This window comes from Pseudorca crassidens, chromosome 1 (genome assembly GCF_039906515.1).
Source record: "Pseudorca crassidens isolate mPseCra1 chromosome 1, mPseCra1.hap1, whole genome shotgun sequence".
Lineage (NCBI taxonomy): Eukaryota > Metazoa > Chordata > Mammalia > Artiodactyla > Delphinidae > Pseudorca > Pseudorca crassidens.
The window spans coordinates 116546919-116571057 of NC_090296.1; the positions used below are offsets into that span (position 1 = coordinate 116546919).

The 24139-nt window shown below is 54.2% G+C and overlaps 1 protein-coding gene across 2 annotated transcripts in view; it reads left to right on the plus strand.

The window, feature by feature from the left end:
- The first annotated feature begins 5558 nt into the window (after positions 1-5558).
- The window catches only part of CORO2B (coronin 2B), a 140349-nt gene continuing 121768 nt past the window's right edge, over positions 5559-24139 (plus strand). The window contains exon 1 of one of the 2 annotated variants that reach the window (XM_067751823.1): positions 5559-5581. Coding sequence is in view for 1 of the 2 variants with exons in the window: in XM_067751821.1 (XP_067607922.1) it covers positions 6736-6750 (15 nt within the window). In the remaining variant the exon portion in view is untranslated. Of the gene's footprint in view, positions 5582-6054; positions 6751-24139 lie in introns of those variants that run through there. The other variant, XM_067751821.1, reaches the window with a different exon arrangement.

Consider the following 24139-nt stretch of genomic DNA (forward strand, 5'->3'; position numbering starts at 1 on the left):
TTGGGGTTGTGGAAAGTGCAGCAAAGACGGAGTCAGGCCTGGGCCCTGGGCCCACTCTGCTACACGTTAGCTGTGAGCCTGGGCAACCTGTGTCATCTCTCCCAGCCTCAGTTTCCTTTCCTGAGAAATGGGGAAGATAATAGTTGTTTAGTCCAACACATACACATATATTATGTTTATATTAGTATTAATAGTTCTTGGCACATAATAAGTACTGTATAGATTAACAGAATGATGATGATGGTAATGATGGTGATGATGGCAGTGATGCTGGTAATGACTGGCAAGATGTTCTTCCCTATAATGCGTATTCTCACGTTAAAAATTAATTACAAATTTTAAAAAATAGTTGTTTAGTCCACCCTGACTTAAAAATTATGAGGACTGAAGGATTGAACACCGTTCAAGGAACACTGTTGATTTCTCATAGTAATAGCAGGATTTAGGGACTGGATACACTGCCCCAAGTGCTTTCTCTCATTTACACCTCATAAGAGCTCTGTGAGGCCAGAGTTATTATTATCTTCAAGATGAATAAAAGGAGATGGAGTACAAGGAGGTCAAACAACTGTCCTGATGACATTGTGCGGGAGCTGGGGTTTGAACCCACACGTTACGGCTCCGGAGCCGGGTACTTAGCCACTGTGCACAGTGTTTCTGGAGCACATCTGTCTCTGGGCTGCACGCACGTGCAGCCTCTGCCAGGGAGCCCTACCGGGGTGAGCCATCTGTCCTCCCTGTGAGTGAATGTGTCTGTTTGCCATCATGGCCCCAGGGAGAGCTGGGAGAGCAGAGCTCTGGGGACGCTGACCCCGAGGTTCCCTCACTGAGCCCAGTTACGAGGCTCCTCCCTCCATCATCCATTTCCATACCCCCCACCTATGCGCAGTACACATGTGGATCCAACCAGTCCCACACACATGCGCACCAGCTCCTAGAGTGGATTGAGAGCAAAGAGCCTGCTGCCCAGGGGAAGGCATCCCCAGTGAAGGATGCAGCTCTCAGAGGCCCCAGACCTGCCTGCTTCCAGGTGGCTCACTGGTCATCACCTGTCAGATATGGGGTGAGAGAGGACACCCCGAGAGCAGCCCAGCATTTCTCCCACACCAGAGTCAGCATGTGTGTGTTGTACAGAGGCCATGGAGAAAGGGGGTGAGGGACAAAGAAAGAGAGCGAGGGGGACAGAGGAGAGAGACAGAGCCACAGGGACAGGGAGAGGGAAACACACAGAGATGAGAAAGGCTGTAGGACAAAAACAAGCAGACGTGGTGGGAGGATAGAGCTGAAGGAGAGACAGGAGGAAGAGAGAAACCATGAAAGCCAAGGGGAGGTGGAGAGGGGAGAGCCCCACACCCAGACATGAAGAGCAGCAGAGGGGGCGCCAGGAGGGGAGGGGGCAGAGTGGGAAAGGTAGTCACTAGGGATTTAGTGAAGAGGTGTGGGGAGGTCACAGACATACAGACTTGAAGCAGATGGAAGAGTAGATGCACCAGTGGAGACAGGTAAGGGGGAGAGAGCATGGGGAGACAATAAAGAAGAAAGAAAGGGGCTTCCCTGGTGGCGCAGTGGATGAGAGTCCGCCTGCCGATGCAGGGGACACGGGTTCATGCCCCGGTCCGGGAAGATCCCACATGCCGTGGAGCGGCTGGCCCCGTGAGCCATGGCCGCTGAGCCTGCGCGTCCGGAGCCTGTGCCCCGCAAGGGGAGAGGCCACAACAGTGAGAGGCCCGCGTACCGCCAAAAAAAAAAAAAAAAAAAAAAAAGAAGGAAATGAAGACCAGAAGAATTATATGCAGGTAAGGGTATTGAATAAGGCTCTTGCTGTGTGATGGAATTACTAAGAGAAAGAGCCAATCCCTGTCCTCAAGCAGCTTGTTCTCCAGCAGGAAGTCAAACACACAACCAGGAAATGATTAAAAACAACAACAACAAAAAAAAAGAATGCAGAAGTACAGAAAAGAAGGAGGCTCGGGGAGTTATGGAAAGTAGCACAGAGGCTGGGCATCTAAACCATCCCAGTCACAGTGCAGGAGGGCTTCCTGGAGGAGGCAACATCTGAGGAAAGAATGAGGAAGAGTCTGGAAGGTGCTCAGGTGGAGAGAAAGACAAGAGTGTGATGAGAGAGACAACACAGAGATGCAGGGGTTGGGAAGGGTCTTGGAGGACCCGGTTTGGACCTCATCCCACAGGCAGCTGGGAACCCCTGATGGGTTTCAACGAGGCAGATGTGTGTGCATTTGGTCAGGGGTGCATGAGCTGCTGGGTGGAGAATGGATTGTTCGGCATAAGGCAGGAGGCAGAAGGACCAGTCAAAACACACTGCTGTGCTAGGGCAGTAACAGTAGAGACGGAGAGGAAGGAAAGGAATTGAGGGACAGTAGGATCTGCAGGGCGTGACACTGAGTTCCTGAGGGCAGGTGGTATATGGATGTGTGTCGGGGGGTGGCATGAACAAGGCAGCCAGTGAGGACTGGAGGAGAACCTCCCTCCTATGGGCTCCACAACTTTGGGAATCTCCCTCCCCCTGGCCCCGTGCTACAGTGCAGCTCCCACCCACGGTCTGGGATGTGTGGTCACAGCTGCGGGTCTTTCCTAGGAGACTACAAGCTTCTTGCAGGCAAGGACCAAGCCCTCCTCCCTCTGCACAGTGGCATCCAATACGGGGCCTGGGAAAAAGCTAGGCAAACAAACATACTGAATGGGTCAGAGCCTGATGTCGAGATGTCTCCCTATGGCATGCTGGGATTTGAGCCAAGGGATTATTAAGGCTGAAGCTGCAGGTGCCCGTGGCAGCCCTGTTGGATTGGTTGAGCAGTTATCCAGCATCTCCTATGTGTCAACTGCTTTTTGTGATTAAAAAAAGAAAGAGACAGAACACATGGTCACAGCCCCATCAAAAGAGACAGGACAAATATACTTAATTATGATAATTATACTACAGTGTGAATCAGGCAACAGTGGAGGTAGTATCAGGACAGCTACATAGAGGTAGTGCCTTCTGAGCTGAGATTTGAAAGATGAATAGGAGTTTGCCATGCAGAGAAAGAGGTATAAAGGTATTCAAGGCTGAGGACAGAGCATGGATTACAGCACTGAGGCATGAAAGAGTCTAAAGGAGACCAGAGCTTCCACTGCAAACTCTCATTTATTTCACAATTTTTTTTGTGTGTGTGTGGTACGCGGGCCTCTCACTGTTGTGGCCTCTCCTGTTGCGGAGCACAGGCTCCGGATGCGCAGGCTCAGTGGCCATGGCTCACGGGCCGAGCCGCTCCACTGCGTGTGGGATCTTCCCGGACCGGGGCACGAACCCGTGTCCCCTGCATCGGCAGGCGGACTCTCAACCACTGCGCCACCAGGGAAGCCCTATTCCACAATTTTTAACACGTCCCCTCGGCCTCCCTCCAGTTTCACCTATAGCTCAGTGGATGGTCCAAGAGAGCTCAGACTTGAACTAACAGCATCCCACCTCAAGTAAGAGCTGGTGGGGAGGGGGTGTCTTTCTACTTTCTGCCCCAGGGCATTCTCCAAGCTGAAGTAATGCCATAAGGGGCAGCCCTCAAACAGTGGGGAAGAGGGGCCCATGGATGAATGCCCACTGAATGACTCTTGGCAGGCAATCTGGACACATCCCAGATGCCTCCAGGGAAGTGGGCCCCCTTGGCTCCAGCAGTGACCTTGAGAACACACAATATAAAGCCAATTTTTATGTTGGCTTTTCCTCCTTCCCAATCTCACTAATTACCCCATTCACTCTTCCACTCTTGCTTCCTGGGATCACCTTCCAATTAAGCCACCTGCATCCAATTCCTTTCTCAGGCTCTGCTTTGGGGAGAATTATAAGATGGGCCAGGTCGCAGGGGACCAGGAGGTGGGAGGTATTGTGGTATAGACACTCACACCACAGAAAATGCACACATTTCTGAGTATCTCCTAGGGGCCAAGCCCTTGACTTGCAGAGGGAATGCCAAGTTCTTTGAGAGGGCCCTAGCTCTTCCAGACCTCTGTTCTGATTGGGGAGAGTGACAGAAGGGGCGAGCCAGCAGCATGTGAGGAATCAGAAACATTTTCTTTCTGCTTTGGGAGTGTGTCATGTGGGTTGTGGGCAGCAGATTGATGTTCCTAATTACATTTGGCTTAAGCTGATATTAAGTATTTGTCTCGTTCCCAGAGCCCACAATGCTGGTGGATGGTGGGGAAGGTGCCAAGAGGCATGCTGGGTAGCCGAGGATGACAATCTGGGATTTTAAATATCCATGAGAGATAAAAATGGATGAGTCACAGTCATGGGGGCAGGGTGACTAGTGTTCCTGAGTTGCCCTTTAACGGTTTCCAGGGGCTGGAGGGGCCTTGGAAAGGTTTTGAGGTCCATCCTCCTGTCTTGCTTGAGGCTGACCTGCCCAAGACAGCCCAGACAGGGAATGTGACCACTTCTGATGCTGGAGAGCTCGCTAAGGGCAAATGCGTTCATGTAGCCTATTTAAATTTCTTCTGCTGCAGGTTGAAGATCTATTTTGCTTAATTTGTTCTTGGTGGCATTAAATGTTCACTGAGCACCTACTGGCATTAAATATTCACTGAGGGGTACACGGTAAGAGAAGGCATGCCTTGGTGCTCAGAACGCCTGTGGGCTCACAGTCTATATTGACCAGAAGCTCATGAAAACAAGACCAGACACTTGGACCCACATGCAACACGGGCAACCAGGGGGTTGGAGTTGTCAGGGGTTTGGCAAGGAGGTGGGGCCATGAGAGGCCGGGAGGGTTTGGATCAGTGCAGAATAATAAGGAGGGCATTCCTGGCAGGTGAGCAATGTGGTCAAAAGCATGAGGTCCAACATGGGAACACAACTAGGAAGGGTCCGCACAAAGGAGATGCCTGAGGCTTGCGACAACATCTGCTACCCAAGAGATCGAGTAAGTCATTCAAGCTCCTCATGGGTGGAAACAGGACCACTAGCTGTCCATCCACCTCCCAAGACAAGTGTGAAGCTCAAATAAGGCAGCAGGTGTGAGTGGTCCTGGAATTCACAGATCCAAAGCACAGTGCTGTGCTTGACTGAAAAAGACCCTGTTCAAGTCTTGGGTCTGTCACTGTATCATCTGCGGGAGGTCCTCGCCCCTCTCTTTGTCTGTTCACTCATCAGCAAACTGAGAATGGTAATTCCTTCCTCATACTGTTGCACTAATTTAGGATTACAGGAGAAAATGTAAATAAAAGTAGCGTGATGATCCACAAAGAGCTCTACAGCTGCGGATTACTTTATTATTGTTGCTCTAAACAGTGGGCTCCTTGAAGGCAGCCATCCGATCTGCTCTCTGTTCTTCCGGCACCTTCCACAGATCAGGTGTGCGCACCACAGCGACCACGTCGTCTAGTTAATTGAATTGCATGATCATCAGCAGCAGGAATCCAGCACTTCCGGGCGTGGAAGGAGATTGTGATGCGTAGCCGATCCCTCCGCCTCCATCTCCGCTAACCCCGCCCCTCCGCAGTCTCAGCGGTTCAGGATCTGCCGAAACCGGTTCTGCTCAGGTACTCAGCTGGAGGACTGGTTTCAGAAGACTTGCGGGGACACTTTCAGGTGATTGTCCCTCAAGTCCCTGAAGCATTTCCAGGATATGGTGTGACCCAGGTCAGGATTAGTTCGCCACAGAGGACGCACCTGTGTTCCCCCAAAGCCGCGCCGCACCCAGGGGTCGTACAGACACACTTGGGGCAGGGCCCGTCCTCTTTCTAGAACGTAGCTTTTATCACAGGAGGTTCGGTACAGAGCTTGCGGCGACAAGGAAAGAGCGGGCTCCTGGAGAAACGCCCGCCTGGCTGCGTGCCGTTGTCCAAGTCACTTTCCACCCTGCCCCTCAGTTTCCTCCTCTGTAAAACTGGCTACGAGCCCCTCTGGGCCACCGCCTCGCTGCGGGAATGAGACTCGGACCAGGGGTGGCGCCTCCCATCCCACGCCCCTCGGGTCGAGGTCTGCGCGAGGCAGGGGTGCGGGCCGAGCTCCGCGCGGGCGGTGCCACGCCCCTCGCCGCCAGCAGCGCGGCACTCCTGGCCGACTTTGTGAACCTCCAGGGGGCGAGCCCGGCGCTCTTCTCAGCCCAAGAGGCGCCTCGGCCGTCTAGGGTGTGACTTCACCAGCGTCCCGGGGCCAACAGGGCACCGAGAGCCCGGGTCGCTGCCCACCCCCACCCAGCAGGTGCCAGGACCCAGCCTTGCCCAGCCGCGTGGCGGCCGTGGGCCTGAAGGGGTTAAGGCCGCGGGCCTGGGCGCCGGCCCCCGGCTTCGCCAGCAGCGGTGCCCGGCGGCCCGCGACCGAGCCCCGAGGCGCGGGGCACGGTGGCGGGCGGGCGTGCGCTTCCTCCTCCTTCTCCTTCCGCCTCCTCCTTTGTAGCGAGTTCCCGGCCCCTCTTCCTCCCCCCGCCCCCCAGCCCGGGCCCTCTCCCTCGCTCCCTTTCTTCCTGCCTCGCCTTCCTGCGGCGAAGGAGGCTCATCTATTATAAATGCACATTCGGGGCTGACATCAGCGACGAGCGGCGGGCGAGCACCGACGAGCGGTCCCTGCGCGCTGCCCGCCCGAAGTGCTGCCCCCAGGCTCGGCTGAGCCTCCCGCGGGGCGCGGGAAGCGCTCGAGCCGCGCCGGACCCCCTTCCCGCCGCCTCCCGGGGCCCGCCGCCGACCCCGGCCGCCGCCCCCGCACGCCGCGCCCGCGCCCCCGCACCGCCCCGGAGTTTCTGCATGACTGTCACAAAGGTAAGCGTCCCTCGCCCGCCGCGCCCGGCACCAGCAGGCGCTTGCAGCTCCAGGCCTGGGTTGCGGGGAGCGCGGGGGTGTGGGCGTGGGGAGGGGGCACTGGTGTCGGGAAGGTGCTGCGTGCGCTTCTCTTGCTCCCCCAGTCGCCCGAGTCGCTCCGGCCCCCCGAGGACCGCGGAGGGAAGGGGGAGGATGCCGCTTTGGCAGCCGCCTTGGTTTGGACCGGATCCCTCGCACCGGCTCAACCCCAGGACTGCATTTTTAACCCTTGTTTAGGATGCTGCATTTTTAACCCCTGGAGAGCAGTGTGGGGCAGCTCCGTGGGGTCCCCGTTGGTGCGGGCCGCAGGGAGCGTCGCTGGCAGGGACTGGAGCTGGGCAGTGGGTGTGGGAATGGGCTTGCCGCCCTGAGGAGGCCCGCCGAGGTGAAAGCCCACCCCACCTGCCGGCTTCTGCCGCCCATCCCAGGAACTCTGGCCCCACTCCACAGGCAGCCTGTGGAGAAGGTTCTCCCCAGTCCTGGGAGTTGCTACCCGGCATGGGAAAGGTTCTGCCGTGGCCGGCTGGAAGATATGGGGAGGGACTGTGGCGAGGAAGGCAGCAGCGCACAGTGGCAGCTCCCATGTTGGAGGAGAGTTCTTGGACCTTGTCATAGGTGCCCAGGTTTACTGGAGAGACTGGGAGCTTCCCTGCTGTGGGGAAGAAAGAGTTAAGTGGGAAGCAGACCTGGATAGTGGAAAGTGTCCAGGGTTTAGGAGACCCGAGTTCACTCTCCATCACTATCCCAAATCCCCTGGGTGACCTTGGCTGGGCCCTTCTGCTTTGGCCCTCAGTTTCCTCCTGTGGAATGTGAGGATCAGGATGATAATATGGACCCTGGGGGTGGCGACGGGCAGTTGAAGAGCCAATAAAATCAAGGGTGTGATTGTGACACTTTTCAGACAGCTGTGTCAGGGTAAGGAGATCACAGCCTGGGCTTGGCCTTGGGTTTGTGGAGCCATGTACCCAAGGCCAGACTCCACCAGCTGCCCCGCTGGCTCTCATAATTGGAGAGGTGGAGGCCAAAGTGGGAAGGGCAGCTTGTTTGTGGTCAGAGCAGTGGGCCGGATGGCGGGTCAACCATGGAAGTGATGGGAGAGGTGATTCTGGCTCCATCTGATACGCCAGGGGCTACCCATGCCCCCCTGAGATCTGCCATAAGACAGCGTGTTCATTCAGGGTCTTTGGGCTCAATTCCGAAATCAGGACTTGGAAACATTGTGGGAAGATGCACTTGGGGGCTGAGGGGCTACCTTAGCTCTGGCTACTACTGGCAGGGCTGCTGTGACCCACAGGGTGCAGGATGCTTAGTGATTTGAAATGATACAAATGCTGTTTGTCTGGGAAGGATTATTGTCATTAAGGTTATTAATGTCAAAGACGTAAGCAGGTTGGAGTAGAAGAGTAATGGATGGGCCTGGATGAGAGATAAAGGATGTGAGGTTTGTAATAACAGCACCGAGATTTGACTAGATGCCTCCCCTGTGTCTCTTTAAGTATGTGAGCTCGGGCAGCCTTCCTTCCCAGGAGGCCTGCAAGGAAGGTGTGTTCAGGCCCCTTTAACAGAGGAAGAAGCTGAGGCTCAGAGAGGTAAAGTAACTTGCCTGAGGTCACACAGTGAGTAAGCGGCAGAGCTGGGGTTTGCCCTCAGGCCTATCCTGAACTATGGCCTGTGATCTTTCCATTGCCCTGCACCTTGGAGACTGGGTGATTCCAGTGGTAGAGGGGCACTGCTTGGAGGCCTGGGCCCTGGGGTGGGGAGTCCATGAAGGTGAGTACCTGTCTGTTAAACCTATTGGCAGGCCTGGCCTCTTGGTATCCAGTGATTATTCACTAATGCACCCCCTTCCACCCCATCCCCCACCAAATCCCTCTGTCTCTCTCTTCCTGTTCTAACCAATGTGGTATCAGTTTAAGCCAGCTCAGAGGATTAAATAAAACCCCCACCTTAACCCTGTCTTCTCTTCCTTTGCCAGCCCTTCACAGACTAGTGGGGAGGGCTGGAGGAGCAAGAGGGCTACAGGGGAGGGGCCTGGGGGCAGGCCTAAAAGCCTAAAAGCCTGCTGGTAAAGGCTCCTCTCTGAGTTTGAGAAGAAACCATAGTGCTCTGGGAGTCTGAAGGCCTTGCCTGTAGTCCTAAATCAGCCACTAACAGGCCGTGTGACCTTGGACCAGTCACTTCCATCTCTAGGCCTCTGTTTTCCCATCTGTGAAATGCGGGAATTGGTTCCACCTTCTGCGGGGCTTTGGGACAGCTTCAACTCTGGCAAGGAAGTCAGCTCTGATGGAGACCAGGAAGCTCTTTTTTCTCTGGAGTTGGTCTGGTTACAAGAAGAACCCTAACAGGAGTCTGGGAGGTGGGATCACTGCTTAGTGGGGTGGTAGGCTGGGGAGGGAATGGATTAGAGGGTGAGGCCCTGGCTCTTGCTGCCTCTAGGCAGAGTCACCCGTTTTGGGCAAGCCCCAGCTTCCTGCCCCTTGGACCCTTGCTTTGAGCCTTTGTGTCAGACCCCCTGCAGGGCAGATCCTCAGGGCCAGGGTTAGGTGTGGATTGTATTGTAGGTGACAATCTTGTTAGCTCAGAGAGCCTGGGAAGTGGAGAAGAGGAAACCAGATGGTCAGTTGCTGGATCCTCAGTAGCACTTCCTTGGGGCAGAGGGGCTCTGTTTTCCGTTTGCCACCCTCCCTCTCATACATACAACTAGCCCCCTTCATTGTGGGGTACCGCTGGTGAGGCTGCATATAAAACCTGGGAGTTTTCTGGAGGGGCTCCTGCCCTAACACACTAGAGACTCGGAGCCATGCAGATTTTGAATCGTGACCTTCTAGCCTGATGACATTTTTCCTGGTTATGATGTTTTAAACTCTATTTTATTGTGTATATTTTAGTAAGCTGCCTTAGTTTCTTTATATAATGAGGAGGAGAAGAAAGGAAGAAAAACTAGAGAGGAGACGGAAGGACCAGATGCAGCTTCCCAGCCTGCAGATATCCACAGGAGGTCAAGGCCCAGCCTCCTCCCCGTTTTGGTCCAGTGTCCTTCCATAGGGCAAGTCAAGGGTGAGGGAGTGAAGGCGGCCCTCCCAGTAACAAGATGATTTTATTCCAGATGATTTTATTCTTCAAATCCTTGTGCCTGATTCTTATAATTTTTCTGTCTCTATTCCATTTCAGTCATATACCTGACTTAGCACTTAGCAGTGCTTTTCTGTGTCTAAATATCTGTTTCTAAATTGCACTCACCTGGAAGAACAGAACAAACTATATTAGAAAAGTGTGTAGAGTACTAGTCAATAGGCTATAAGAAAAGCCTGTGAGCTGTAACGTAGGCCTTACCACCTCCTTTTCGCTGCTCAGGGGTCCTTTGGAGTGATTTCTTGGCTTTTGTCTGTGATGTGACCAGAGATGTGGCTTCTAGGTAAGCAAGGTGGTGGCTTCTAGTGACTGGGTAGCCTTGTTCCCAGGTGTGCCTTGTTAAGTTAGGTGCTGCTGAGCTCAGTGCTTTCCAAGTTCCCCAGGCTAGCTCAGGGGGCCAGGGGACCAAGAACAAAGTACCCTGGGCAGCAGGAATGCCTGCTGCAGCTAGGAAGGACTTAGGAGAAGGAATGTGGGCAAAGAGAGGACACTGGATGCCAGCATCCCCCTCTAAGCAGTCGATTCCAGGTCCACAAGCAGTATTGTCAGCCGCGCCCTGGCCCTTCTTTCTGCAGGTCAGCCTTCCTCTCCTGCCCCTGTTCCAGCAGAGCTCAGCTCGCTGGTGGGAGCCCCTGGCTCCTGCTGAATGTGATAGGACGGTGTTGTCCTGCCCAGGTAGCTAATAACAGTTAATTGTTTGGCAAAGATCACATGTCTCTAGGGCCCCTGTGGAGCGGCTTATAGGAGAACAGAATGTTCAAGCAGTTTAATCATCCAGTTCTCTCCCCTGACAAATGAGGGAACTTAGGCTCAGGGAACAGAACTGTGATTTGCCTAAAGCCGCTCAAGCAAGTTTGAGGCTGGAGGGGCTGGAACCTGGGTCCTCCTGACTCCTGATCAGTGCTCTTTCCTCCTGGCTGCCCGGTGAGGGGGGACTTCAGGAAGCCGGAGCAGGGGCAGGTGTTTTTGCCCCCCTGCATCGCCCCAGCCTGGACTGCTAGTGTCTGGGTTTCCCTCTCCCTTTTTTGGGTCTGGGTGTGAGGGAGCCCAGGGTCAGGATAGGGAAGGGGGTTACAAGCCCTTCTGCTTCAACTCATGGACCCAGATGCAGTCTACCTAGGATACCTGGACCCCCAGATATCCCACTTCCCAGCACCATTTTCCTGTCTGGCTCTTACTGCGAGAAGAGATGAGAGAACCTCAGTTAAAAGGCTGAGAGGTACCAGCACAGACCCAGCTCCCAGACACATAGGGGTAGTGTGGGGATTCTGCCTCCTGTACACTCCATGCACTCACCATACCTCCTCCTTCCTCGCGGGGCTTTTTCCAGATCGCTACCATCCTCACGCAGAAGGTATCTAGCTAACATTCACTCATTCGTTCAGCCAGCACCCTCTGAGCTCCCGCTCTGGGCCAGGCCCTGTGTTAGGCATTAGGGTCACAGAGTGCATAGCCACAGCCGCTGCTGTCCAGGCCCTTTGAGGAGATGGATGTGGAAGGAGGTATCTCAGCGTCCTGGGTTAGGAGTGTCAAGGTCCAGTGGACACAAGCTGGGAGAGGCTGGTCTTGGCTGCATGCTGTAAGTGCTTCGTAAATACAGGCCCTTTCCTTCTCTTCTGTCTCTCCCTCACTCTCCAGAAAAGCCCTGGCGAGTTACTCCCTTCCTCAGTGTGCCCGGAGGCCCTGTGTTCTCTCGGCTGGGGGTGTTGCCACTTTGGCATCTATGGCAGTGCCTAGAGGCATCTGGGAAGGGTTGTGAGGCTCCCCAGGGCCCCAGAATCACCCCACAGCCAGCCAAGCCTGTGGAGTCAGCACAGACATGGGCTCGGCCAGTTTGAGTGTACGGACACTGGCTGGACCAATGGCCTGGCAGCATCAGACTCTGGCAGCTCAGCGATGGAGTGAGTTTTTCCACTTCTCTCCCGGGTTGGCCAGCCTGGAGCAGACATGGCCTCAGCTGCCGCCGGCTCCTGGCACCGGGGCAGCCCAGATTCTGATTTGGATAGCTGGCCACAGAATTTGTCTGGTGTCCAGGAGATGAGGGAATGTGCAAATTCCCTCTGTGCCCAGCCCCCTCTCCTTCCCTCTTCTGATCAGCTCGTTCTTTCCCTGCCCCTGTACCCCGCAGGTTCAGGCCCCAGCCCCGAGCCGCCTGCAGCCTGGGAAGCTCGGAGCAGCTGGCTGGGAGCAGGCCCTGCCAGGGAAGGACAGATGCAAATCCGGTGGCTTCCACATGAAAAGAAGCTGTTTAGAATGAGCCTCTCCTTTGTGGGCCTGGAGTGTGGGACCAGCTGCGAAGGAGGCACAAGTAGGGTGGGAGGTGAGGGGGGGATTGGGGGTGGAACTGCCACTCACCCTTCCTCTCTCCCTCCCCCCTGCCACCCCCACCCCCGCAGAGGCCCCTGGAGGGACTTGGTAATTGGTTTCTGGCTGGCACCCTCCTTCCAATTAATTAACACAGCGATGGGAGGCGCCCAGGTTTGCTCACGACTGTCCTGTTTACAGAACACACACATGGGTTACTGCAGTGAATCCCTACGCCCGTCCCATGGTGGGGAGGGTTCCCCCTATTTACAGATGAATAAACAGAGTCTCTGAGTAGAGGGATGACCACACCCTAGTCACAGAGCTAATGTGGGTCAGAGCTGGGATGCACACCCAGATCTTCTGACTTTGAGCCAGAACCTTCTCAATCTGATCACGTAATGGTCCACATCCTGTGAAGATGAGAATAACAGTTATTAAGCAGGCATTGGGCGGGCATGATTGCATTTACTCTGTTCACCATGAGAGTGATTCTATTATTGGATGATCCCATTTTCCAGAGGAGGAAACTGAGGCTCAGTGAGAGTAGATGAATTGCTCAAGGTTGCAGGTTTAGCGGGTGGGGGAGCAGGGATCTATACCTGGGCTGTCTGACTCCAGAGCACACATTCCTCTGACCTCCAGGCCTCTCCTGCTGGGGCTCTGTCATATTCTGCAGCCCCTACCCCCAAAGCGTAGGGCCCCTGTCTGTGTGTCTGTGGCCCTGCCATGGAGGTGTGCTCGCCTTGAGGGTGACACTCGTGGGTGTATCATGCTTAGACTTTCCTGTGGCCTTTGCTGGAGCTGGGAACAATGTGAATGACTGGGGGAATGGTGCTGGGTAAGGAAGACATCCTGCACGTGGTATCCGGCATTAGATAAGGCTGCTTATAGATAGGGCGGCCAGCACAGCAGCAGAACAAGGTGGGGCAGAGGCAGGGCCTTCTTCATTCCCGCGAAGCTAGCTTTGTCTAGGGAACGCAGGTCTGTGGACCAGGCCTGCAGCCCTTACCAGAAGCAGCCTTCTCTTGGGATGGCCCTTGATTCCCAGGGGGTGCCTAAGAAGGCCAGCTTTCGAGTCAGACAGATGGCACTGTATCATTTACTTGCAGTGTGTTCTTGGGCAGGTTGCCTAACCTCTCTGAACATCTGTTTCCCCATCCTTTAATTGGGATTGATAATAGTAGTACTTAAAAGGATGATTGTAAAGATTAAATGAGCTGATCTGTGTGAAGCACTTACCACACGCCTGGCAGTTAGCGTTAGCTATTAACACCGGGAAGACAGAAAATTAAACAAATGCTGACAGTGAGTGTCCTGGGGGTTATGAAATGAGCAATACAGGGACCTCTGGGAATAATAGCAGGGGGCCGGACCTAATCAGGGGGCTCAGAAGTGACTGTTAGCTGAATCACGAAGGATGAGTAGGAGGTGGCAGGTGAAATGGGGGGAGCTGAGGAGAGGATAACAGGCAGAGGGAACAGGGCAGAATGAGCAGACGTCTGGAGTCAAAAACAACTCTCCAGGATCACTTCCTGCATGCCAGGCATTGGTGAGGGCTAAGCCCAGGTATTGGCTCATTTCATCATCAAAGAGACTTCATGGCGTAGATTACTGTTATTTCCGCTTTACAGATGAGGAATCAGGCACAGAGAGGCCAAGGCAGCTGCAAGAGCTCGCCCAGTGAGGCAGAACAGAGAAGGGTCCAGACCTGGGCCTCCTGACTCTGGCACTCTTTCCTTCCTCCTCCCCGCAGCTGGAAGATGGCTTGTCACTGGGCCACTTCTTAAACTGACCTAAGGGGTGTGGAAGTGCCACATGCCGTTGCCCAGCCTTCTGCTGCCCTCCCAGGGCCTCCCCGGGCTGCGTAAGGGAGGGCAGGGGCCCTCCTGGCTCGCAGGCAGCTCTGGGGAGGGGTCTTTTTTTTTTTTTTTCCCCCAAAAGGAAACTTTGCTCTGGCAGGAAAATTTCTACCTTCCATTTTTACTGGGCCCAATTATGACTGATTTTGTTTTTTTAAACCTTTCTCCTTATCTGGATTGGGCCTTGGTCTTTACAGTAAAACCATAGGGACAGATGCAGAATTTTTAATGTTGGAATTCTGTGGGTGTCTGCATTTTGGTTTCTGCCCTGCCCGAGCTCAGAGAAGGTGACATTTTTCACAGGCTTAAACTTACTGGCCCCTGAGTGAGACAGATGGTGACACTGTGGGAGGCTCTGGCTGCCCGCAGATGGGAATGTGGGGAGGCTCATTCTGGGTGGTGCTCACGCTAATCCCTGGGAAGAAGCCCCCACGCTCAGGGCTTAACTCTAGAGCCGTCTGAGGTCGTCTGGTCCAGCCCTCTGCCTTCGTGGACTCCACGCTTTCTAGGAATATGAGAATGACTCCTAATCATAATAAATACTAACTTCTTAGTAGGCTGTTTGGAGCCTTTCACCAGGTGTTAAGTCCCTGCTTTCAAGGAGCTGATGGTGAAATAAACACAACAACGAACGTAGCTAACCCTTCGAGGGTGCTTAGTTTATGCCAGGCACATAAAAAGTGTTTCATATGTATTTACTCTTTTAATCTTCCTGATTACCTCTGAGGTCTGTGCTATTACTGTTCCCATTTCCATAGTAGCAGAAACAGGCCCAGAGAGGGCAGGGAGGTAACTTACTAGGGTCTCAAAGCTGGGGAGGGCCTGAGCCCACCTCCCGGGCCTTCTGGCTTGCCATTCCATCAGGCTGGAATGACCCCAAAACATGGGACCAGAGCAGGGGGCCCGGAGGCAGAAGATCCAAGCCTTGCTCTTGCCACTTTTTCTTACCTTGTGACCTTGGGCTAGTCCCTCAACATCTCTGAGCCTCTGTTTTCTCATCTTTGAAAGTGGAGTTAGGACTCAACCTTACTAGGGTGCTGTAATGTGTAAGTAAGGCAGTCGTAGATGTCATGGAAGGGGATGGTTATTGTCATGTCTAATTCGCGCTCCCTCCCGCCCCCTCCCATCACCAGCGTTTCACGGCCTTCAGAGTTTGGCAGTTCCATCCAATAGCTAACCCACTTTTCCTGCGCTGTAGTCCTGACTTCAGAATTGATTCATACTCTGTTGGTATGAAAAAGAGGAGTTCATCTCTTCCAAACAGCCTCTATCTGTTTTCTGCTCCGTCAGGCTAGTTGGGTGCAGATAAAAAGTTGTTTTTCTCTCTTCCTATTCTATTTTGGCTGTTTTAATATGCTTGGGATAAATAATCTGGCAGTAAAAATTGGGCGTCCTGCTTTCATTTGAAAAGTGAGCCAAATAAAGCATCCGAACCTTGATGTGTATCATCCTGGCTCCCTGCAAGCCCCAGCTCCCTGTGGGAGGCTGGGGAGGATGGGTCCCAGAGCACAGTCCTGCCTGGGTCTCTGGGCAGAGAGATCCCATCCTGTCCCCCGTGGCAAGGGACCTTGACCTTTGCTCCAGACGCGTCCTTATGCCTTTGGGGCTCAGACTTGCTTTTCCTTTAGCTTTATGGAAAGAAATATGCTCCAGTAGCTTGAAGCATTTACAGCAAACCGTTTAAACACCTTAAGTGTGATTTCAGAACTAACAGCTTTCTGATCTGGGATCTGGCGGAATTTCTAAGACACGGAACAGCTGATGAAAAGAAAGGTGTTGGTGGATGGGGACAAAACGATTTAATTCTTGAGGTTTTTTGTTTAACTTCCTAAAGATAATGCTGTTTCTGCCTGCCCTGCCGACCTCCGGGTGAAAGATCAGTTTGCAGGAGTGCATGGGGAAATTTGGGATTCTGGGAAATTTGGAATTCTGGGAAAGGGGATTTCTGTGTACCTGAGCAGCCATCTGATAACTTTTTATTAGCACACATCTGTCCTCTAAAGCCCAGGGGTCTACCTTCCTGCGTTAATCGTTATGATATCTGAGGACAAACTCAAGCTGTTATGCACTGCGGCTATTTCAGGGCCTGAGTTGTCCTGTTAAACTGGCCTTTTCGCGGTCTGCATCCATGTTAATTTCTCTGTCCCGAGAACTCCTGTAGCACCCAGTCTTCACTACACCAGATACAAATAAAAGCCCAAGGTGTTACGTTGTTTGCTGATTGCTTTATGAACATGAACCTTGACTCCTTAATTACGAGCTTGCTGAGGCCAGAGATTACATCTGATTCTTTTTAGTACCTTTCACAGTGTTCATCAAAGGGCTGTGCACGGTAGAAAAGGTGTGAGATAGACCGTGGGGTACCTGGTGTAAAGGGGCGAGATTGGGCAGGATTTGAAACAAGCCTAGACTATTCCCTGAGTGTTGCTGCTTGGGCTAAGTTCTTACTCCTAGAGATCTACAGACTGCTAGAACTGGAAGAGACCCTAAAGAGATGTAATGGGCTCCCTCATTTTGCAGAGGAGAAAACTGAGGCCCCAGAAGGTTTACTCAAAGGGGCACCAGTGGCTGAGCAGGAACTGGGGCTCCCTCCTGCCTAGTGGCAGGTTTGGGTTGGATGAACTTCCGTTTAGTGGGTTTTTCTAGGCTTCTACTAGAAATCAGGCCAAGGACTGATTCAGAAGTGGGGGTGGGAGAAAGTTCCAGAAAGTAGACTTTCAGAACTCAGTCTAGCTGGCAGTGAGCACCCAAACGAAGAGGACTGGCTCCCCAAGTGACCAGCCAGGAGCAGCCCGCCCCAGGGCCTGGTCACGCCATGGCAAAGGCAGAAGGAACGACTTCTGAGGCTCTTTCTGCTCGGCTGTGGGGCTGTGATTACCCAGATCTGGTGGCTCATGTGTCCTACATGCCAGGCCGCCACCTTGGCCTCCACAGGCGGCCCGTGAACCTCACTCTCCCTCCTGGAAGCCGGCCCACCTGGCACGCAGAGCTGCAGGCAATCTTTCCCTCCTTTGTTTCTCTGAAACCATTAGAAGGGCCTCTGGGTTGGGAGTCTGGGTTGCTAAGAGCTTTCCTCTGGCCAGGCCTTATCACTGGCTTGAGAAGTCTCCAGACAAAGTTTTCCCTGGAACTCTGGCTTGGAGGGATAGAGGGAGGGAGGAAGGGAGAGTGGGCGGAGGGAAGGAGAGGGGGGCTCAGGAGCCACAAACAAAGCCTCGCCTCTGCAGGCCCCGGGAGGACCAGAGTGCTGGGGGGTGGCTGTGGGAGCTGTACGCTCTGTGGGCCTTTGCTTTAGAAAAGCAGCAGGAATCACACTGCTCTGCTGAACCTGCCCCCACCACCGGCCAGTGCACATCCATTATCGCACGGTCCCCCGCACTCTGCTGTCATTCCCACCTTACAGGTGGGGAGACTGAGCCTCCGAGAGGGCAGCACTCACCCTGGCACACACAGTGGGGAAGGATAAGCTGGGAACTGAGCCTGGTGCATCTGATTACATAGCCCCACGGACATGCAGAAACTTAGCAGCGCGCTGGCCTGGCAGTGGACGGCTGACCTTGCTGTGTGGTTGCTTTTTAAAGAATACCCTCCCAGAAGCCACTATAGAATTCAGTTCCTTGGGGCCTTCTAGATGTTATTAAAATATAAATTCCCCTGGGAGGGATGATGCCTTAGCTTGCTGATAGCAAGACCCTAAGCAATGAGACTCAGGAGAGGCTCCTGAGGGGGAAGGTGAGACAGGAGGGGAGAGCTGTTTTGCCCAGGGAACAGACGTGGAGAGGATGACCAGCCTTGTTCTGCGCACCTCTGCACCCTGGCCGCCCTGCTCCCTGACCACCGACCACCCTCCCCACCCCTCACCCTCACGAAAATCAAATGAGGCCTTAGATTCATTCAGAAAACTTTTGCTGAGCACTTGTGTGCCAGGCCCAAAGCACGTGGCACTGAGCATGCAGGGATGAACCCAGGCTGCCCCCTCCTTGGGGGAGCGCAGTCTCGTGGAGGAGATGGTGGCTCAGAAGGACACACGGCCGCGGGGATGTGGGGAAGGGAGGCCAGTGAGCGGGGGAGTGGAGATGTGAGCACAGAACTCTGAAGCCATGGGGACAGGGTGGCAGGCCCAGGACGCTTTCTGGAGGAGGAGATCTCACGTCAGCCGTCAAGGATGAGTAGGCAGAGGTGGATGAAGGGAGGGGAAGGCATTCCAGGTAGAGGGCTGGCATAAACAAAGGCATGGAGGGGGGCACAGGTCTGGCTTATTCCAAGAGAGAGGCGAGTTGGATGTTGCTGGGTGGAAAGGGTAGGACGGCAAGTGACGAACAGGCTGGGAGGCAGGCAGGAGCTGGGGAGCCAGGGCTGCCCAACCAATGAGCGTGAACTTCACCCCTGGTGGTGCCAGGAGCCCCCAAGGGGTTTTAAGCAGAAGAGTGATGTGGTCCGACTTGCACTTTATTTTTTAATAAATTTATTTATTTATTTTTGTCTACACTGGGTCTTCGTTGCTGCACGCGGGCTTTCTCTAGTTGTGGCAAGCAGGGGTACTCTTTGTTGCGGTGCGGTGGCTTCTCTTGTTGAGGAGCACGGGCTCTAGGCGCATGAGCTTCAGTAGTTGTGGCACACGGGCTCAGTAGTTGTGGCTGACGGGCTCTAGAGCACAGGCTCAGTAGTTGTGGCGCACGGGCTTAGTTGCTCCGTGGCATGTGGGATCTTCCCGGACCAGGGCTCGAACCTGTGTCCCCTCCTTTGGCAGGCAGATTCTTAACCACTGCACCACCAGGGAAGCCCTGACTTGCACTTTAGATGGTCCACCCCAACCCATGTTGCCCTGGAGGCAGAGCGGCGAGTGGACATTGACAAAGCCCACGTATCATGAGGTAGGAGTGCGGGTTCCGGGCCCCCAGCCCAGATTTCCTGCTGGCATCTTCCCATGCCTGGGTGAGCACAGCACGTGCCCCTCTCTCCCCCAAGGAGATACCCCTGGCTGGGACCACTGCATGGTACTGGCCTTTCTCATCTGCCTCGGGCTGCCAGAAAGGTTGAATCTGGGCTTGAGAAGACAGGGTGTGGGGAGGGGGCAGAGAGGCCCTAAGTCTCCTTCTAGGAAGCCTTGCTTATGGCCTGGTGAGAAGACTCCTGGAACGGGATTTTGGAGCCCCCTGCTTAAACTCCAGCTCTGACACCGTGTGGCTGTGTGATCTTGGGTTGATCCCCTCTGGTTGGGACTCAGTTTTCCCAACTAGCTTAGGATAGTATCACCTGGTTCGAGGCTGGGTGCAGGAGTGAGCTTACAGATGTGCCTATGCCCTGTTGCTGCCCAGCTACCCTCCCCCAGCTCTCCCAGACCCTACAGCCAGAGTCTCCTTCTGAGCTGCGTCCTCCAGCACACATGTGCGTGCGCGCGCGCACACACACACACACACACACACACACACACACACTCACTCACTCACTCACTCACTCACTCACTCACTCACTCCAGACTGCTGAGGGTTTATGAAACTTGGAGGTTGAGGACCGGAGTTCGAGTCCCAGCTCTGCCCCTGGCTTGCCCTGCGCCTTTGAGCCTTGAGTCGCTCAGCCTGTCTGAACCTTTGTGCCTACCGCCTCCCATTTGGAGTAAACGTCAGCCCTCCACACACAAGAAGGGAATTTTATGAGCCAGCCTCTTCCACATCTCTTTAATACACCCTCCCCTGTGCTGATTCTGCCCCCTTCAGCCAGAGTCTTTCTTCGATGAAAATTCTTTCCAGTTTTCAGTGGTGACCTGGTTGGGGGTTGGGGGTGTAGTATTCACTGGGATAGCGCACGAGAGACCCTTCTGGAATGATGGTGGTTAGGTGAATGTGTACCTGTGTAAAAATTTTGCAAGCTGAACACTTAAGACTTGTGCTCTCTAGGCATGTTGGATCTATTTTAATATAGGAATATTAAAACATTAATGTTTGGTTTTATATAAAGGAATAATTATTCTATTTATCTATTAATAATAAATATTAATAATTGAATACATTTTTAATGGAAAAAAGATTCTTCTCAGCTTTCTGGTTCCAGCTCCATATCTCTCCATCCATTCACGTATTCATTCACTCTACAAATATTTGCTTGTGCCCCAGGCAGCCCAGGCTTGCAGAGGTGAAGGAGACGCAGATGCGTGCACTGTTTTGGGAGCTCAGAGGTGAAGAATCTTTAGTGGCTCCTCGCTGCCATTAGCGGTGATTCTAATGCTGGCTGCAGACCACCTGGGGAGGTTTATATGCTTGTGCTCAGGGTCAGTGTCACAGGTGTGTGACCTGTGCGATGCTTGGTTTAGTACTCTGCTGACACTGTCCTGAAATTCTTCATAATTTTTGATCAAGCGGCCCTGCAGATTATGTAGTTGGTCCTCCCTGCACCCACCCCCACCTCCCGTAACAACAGAATCAGAATCTCTGGGAGGTAGGGCCTGGGCATCAAAATTTCCTCAGAGCTGAGTTTCTTTCTGGAGCAGCCCAGTCCAGACGCAGCCCTCATCCTCAGACACTCGGCTGAAACAAGAGCTAGAGCCTGGCTCTCTAGATGCTTGTAACTCAGTTGGAACGATAAGCCCTCACACATGAGAGTGTCACAGGAGCAGTCCCCGGGGAGGCAGTGGTGGCAGCGAACCATGAAGGAGCTCAGGGGAGAGGCAGGATCACTGTGGGGTGGGGTGGTCAAGGAAGGCTTCCTGGAGGAGGTGGCGCATGCACCATCCTGAGAAGGGCAAGAGAAAAGAAAGATAGAAGAAAAGGCAAAGATAGAACAGCATTTAGGAGAGGGAAAGACTCGTGGGGGAAAGGGAGGAACCAGGCTAACTGGAGTGCGGAGTATGACTTGGGCAGGGAGAGATGTGGTTGGGAGGCTGCGGTGGAGCAAGGTTGGGAAGCCCAGGAGGTGACAGTCTGAGAAGTCAGAGTCCTGTCTGCAGTGGGGAGCCGCTGAATGTTCCGGGTCCAAGAATAATGTGCTCCATGAGCGTTTGAATGGATAAATAAGAGGATTGTTTGAGGAGGCTTGGGGGAACTGGCCCGATAAGTTGCCGAGGTCTCCAGCCAGACTGTGGTCCACCTGTTCTGGGAGGCTCTGCGCCCCCTTCCCCGTAGGCGGTGCCTGTCTGTGCGGAACCCCCTGTCCCCTGCCGTGTGCTCTTGGGCCGCAGCGACTGAAGTGTCCCCAAGAACAACAGACTCTTGGCAGACCATGTTCTCCATTTCTAGGAATGGCAAGTGGTGAGGGGAGGGGCCCTTCTGGTAAAACTGGACTCTGCTCTCCTGCTCCCACCAGGTTCCCCAACCCAGGTGAGGAGCTGCTGTAGGAAAGTGGCTCTGTCTGCCGTCTTGTATTTCCCACGGCCTGGTGGACGCTGCAGTGCCTGGGGAGGGGGCGGGGGTCCTGCCTGGGATAGAGGAGCCCTCCTTTCTGAGTGGCCAGCAGATCAAACACAGATCTGTTTGTTTCTTAGTCTCCTGAAATATTTATGCGGGAAGATGAGAAAGGAGCTCTGTTTATTGAATGCATCTTCCAGGAAAGAAGCCACAGGGAATGGGCTGCTTCCTGAGTCTGAGAGCCAGTGAGCAGAGATTTCTTTGGGTTTGAAGCCAGACAGAGCCTGTGTACTTGCAGAATAAAGGGGAGTAGGATTTCTGGAGGCGACAAAGCCCTCTCAACCTCCTGCCTCCAGCCCCAGGAAAGCCTTTCAGCACATGCTTTCCTGGTGACTCCAAATGACAATTGAAATCTCAGCCTAGTTTCTATTCTGGGCTTTGTTTCTAACATGCTCTGTGACCTTGGGCAAGTTGCTTAACCTCTCTGGGGTATCAGTCCAGTTCTGTTTGCCCCTTGATAGTGTTTGGAGAGTCAGATGAGCTGTGGAGTGGGTTTGCTCTGAAGCAGTGAAGGGGTAGGAAGGGATGTAGGGAGCATTGTACCATGCAAAAGTCCTAGCCATGCAGTGTTCAAGGCCAGAGAACTGACCAGGAGAAGGATTGAGTGGCCAGTGCCACTGGCAGCCTCAGCTGTGGCGTGTGGGGTCAAGCTGGAGGGGGTGCTCTGCGACCCAGGCCCACCCTGTGGCACCTTCCCTCCTTCCTCCTTCAGCTGAACCCTGCTGTCCCATGTCCCTGAGAATGCTGGCCGGATTTCCTCCCAGGAAGGGGACGGGGGTGTCGGTTTCCATCCCTTGGGAGTTGGCAGGCAGCACTTCTCCCTGACAGTGGGATCAGCCTTGTATTCAGCTGTGGAAGTCTGTGGCTCCACGCCCAAGCCTCATGGCCAACCTCAGATCATCTGCTGTCCACACTCAGGGAACCTGGATCCCTGCCCTCAGTTTGGCCCCTGGGGCTGGGCTTCTGTTCTCAGCTCCAGGGCTGGCTTGCTGTTCTGTCTCCTGTGGTGGACCTTGTAAGAGGTAACCGTTAATAACAGGTCTTAGCATTAGAACAATCTGAATCTTAATACAAACTACCATCCACTAAGCACCTGTTCCATGCCAGGGACTGTGCGGCCTCGGGGGACACACAGAAGAGACCAATCTCCCAGACCTTTAAGGAAGTTGAATTCTGCCTGGGAGGCAGACACAGATACTGATGGAGTGTTTGAAGTAGCACTGAACACAGGTCCTGAAGGCCACAGTTCTGTGCCCTGGGAGACTGGACAAGGCTTCCGAGGGGAGGTGGTATTTGAGTCTGACTTTGAAGGGTGAGTAGGATTTGGGAAAGGATGGAGGAGGGAAGGCACAGATGAGTAAAGACAAGGGCAGGGTCACTCCTGAAATGTTCTGGAGCTTCCAGGTTGTCCGGGGAGGTCTGAGCATAGAGGGTCAGGAGCTGGGAAGGTGGGGAGTGCACTCGGGGAGTAGCCAGAGGGGAGGTAAAGGTGGAGGCCAGGGTGAGTTACGCATGCGTTGTACGTGGGGAATGGATGTGATCCAGTCATTAGATTCCACGACAATCAACATCATTAAGCACATACTGTGCCAGCCACCGTTCTAGACGATGGGACACATCCACACAGGTGAACGAAACAGAAAAAGTCCCTGCCCTCAGGGGACTGGCCCTGGAGGGTGGGGAGACAGGACAGAACACAAATACATAAACACTAGCTGTCAGGTGGTGGTAAATGCTCTGAAGAAAAATGCAGTGGGGTCAGAGGGCAGAGCGATGGGAGGGGCTGCTTTAGACAGAGCAGCTCTGAAAAGGGGATGTCAGGGGCCCAGGGTGGAACGAGGGGAGGGAGGAGGCACGTGGAATCTGGGAAGATCTTTCTGGCTGAGAGAACAGAGAGCTCCCAGGCTCCGAGGAGGGGGCTGCCTCCCACTCAGGGCACAGCTGTGAGGCTTTTGTCTGGGGGAGCACGAGGGGAGAGGTCAGAAAGGAGGGGGAACCTGGGCCTGGGTCCCTCGGAGTCCTCCTGCCTCCCCCAGGCTGGCACGGGCTTCCTGCTCGCTCATGTTTGTCAACTGACTAAGCGAGAGTGACCCCTCAGGGGAGGACGGGCAGGAGAGGGACAGGCTGGAGGCTGGGAGCCGGTGAGTGTCTGAACCAGGGCCGACACAGTGGGCCCGGGAAGAGGACTCTCCAGGCCTTGGTGACTGAATAGGAGGAGAGGAAGATGACAGCCAGGGTGGTCCCGGAGCTCCCCGGAGAAGAGCTGGATCGTGAATCCGTGGGCGTCCCCGCAGTGGGCTTCCCACACCCCGTTCTGTGGGTTACCTGAGCCAGCCTGACCCTGATCTGGGGCCTGTGCAGCGCAGCCAGAGCCTCCCATCCCTCCTCCCCTCTTGAGGATGCTCAACACTGGGCCGCACCCTTCTGCAGGGCCGGCAGAAGTCCTCAGGGGCTGCCCTCCCCTGCCAGCCTCCGTCGTCTCTAGCCTCATTAGTATTGTGAACAGAAGCATATTTATTTTTTCCCTGTGGGGAACTGGTGTCCTGCTCGTTTCAAATTGAGTAAAACCAAAGAGCAATTAAGAGGCCCAGCCTTCCTGGGTCAAGGAGAAACGACGGAGGGAAGCGGTGCTGCCGCTTTGCTGGCTGCTGA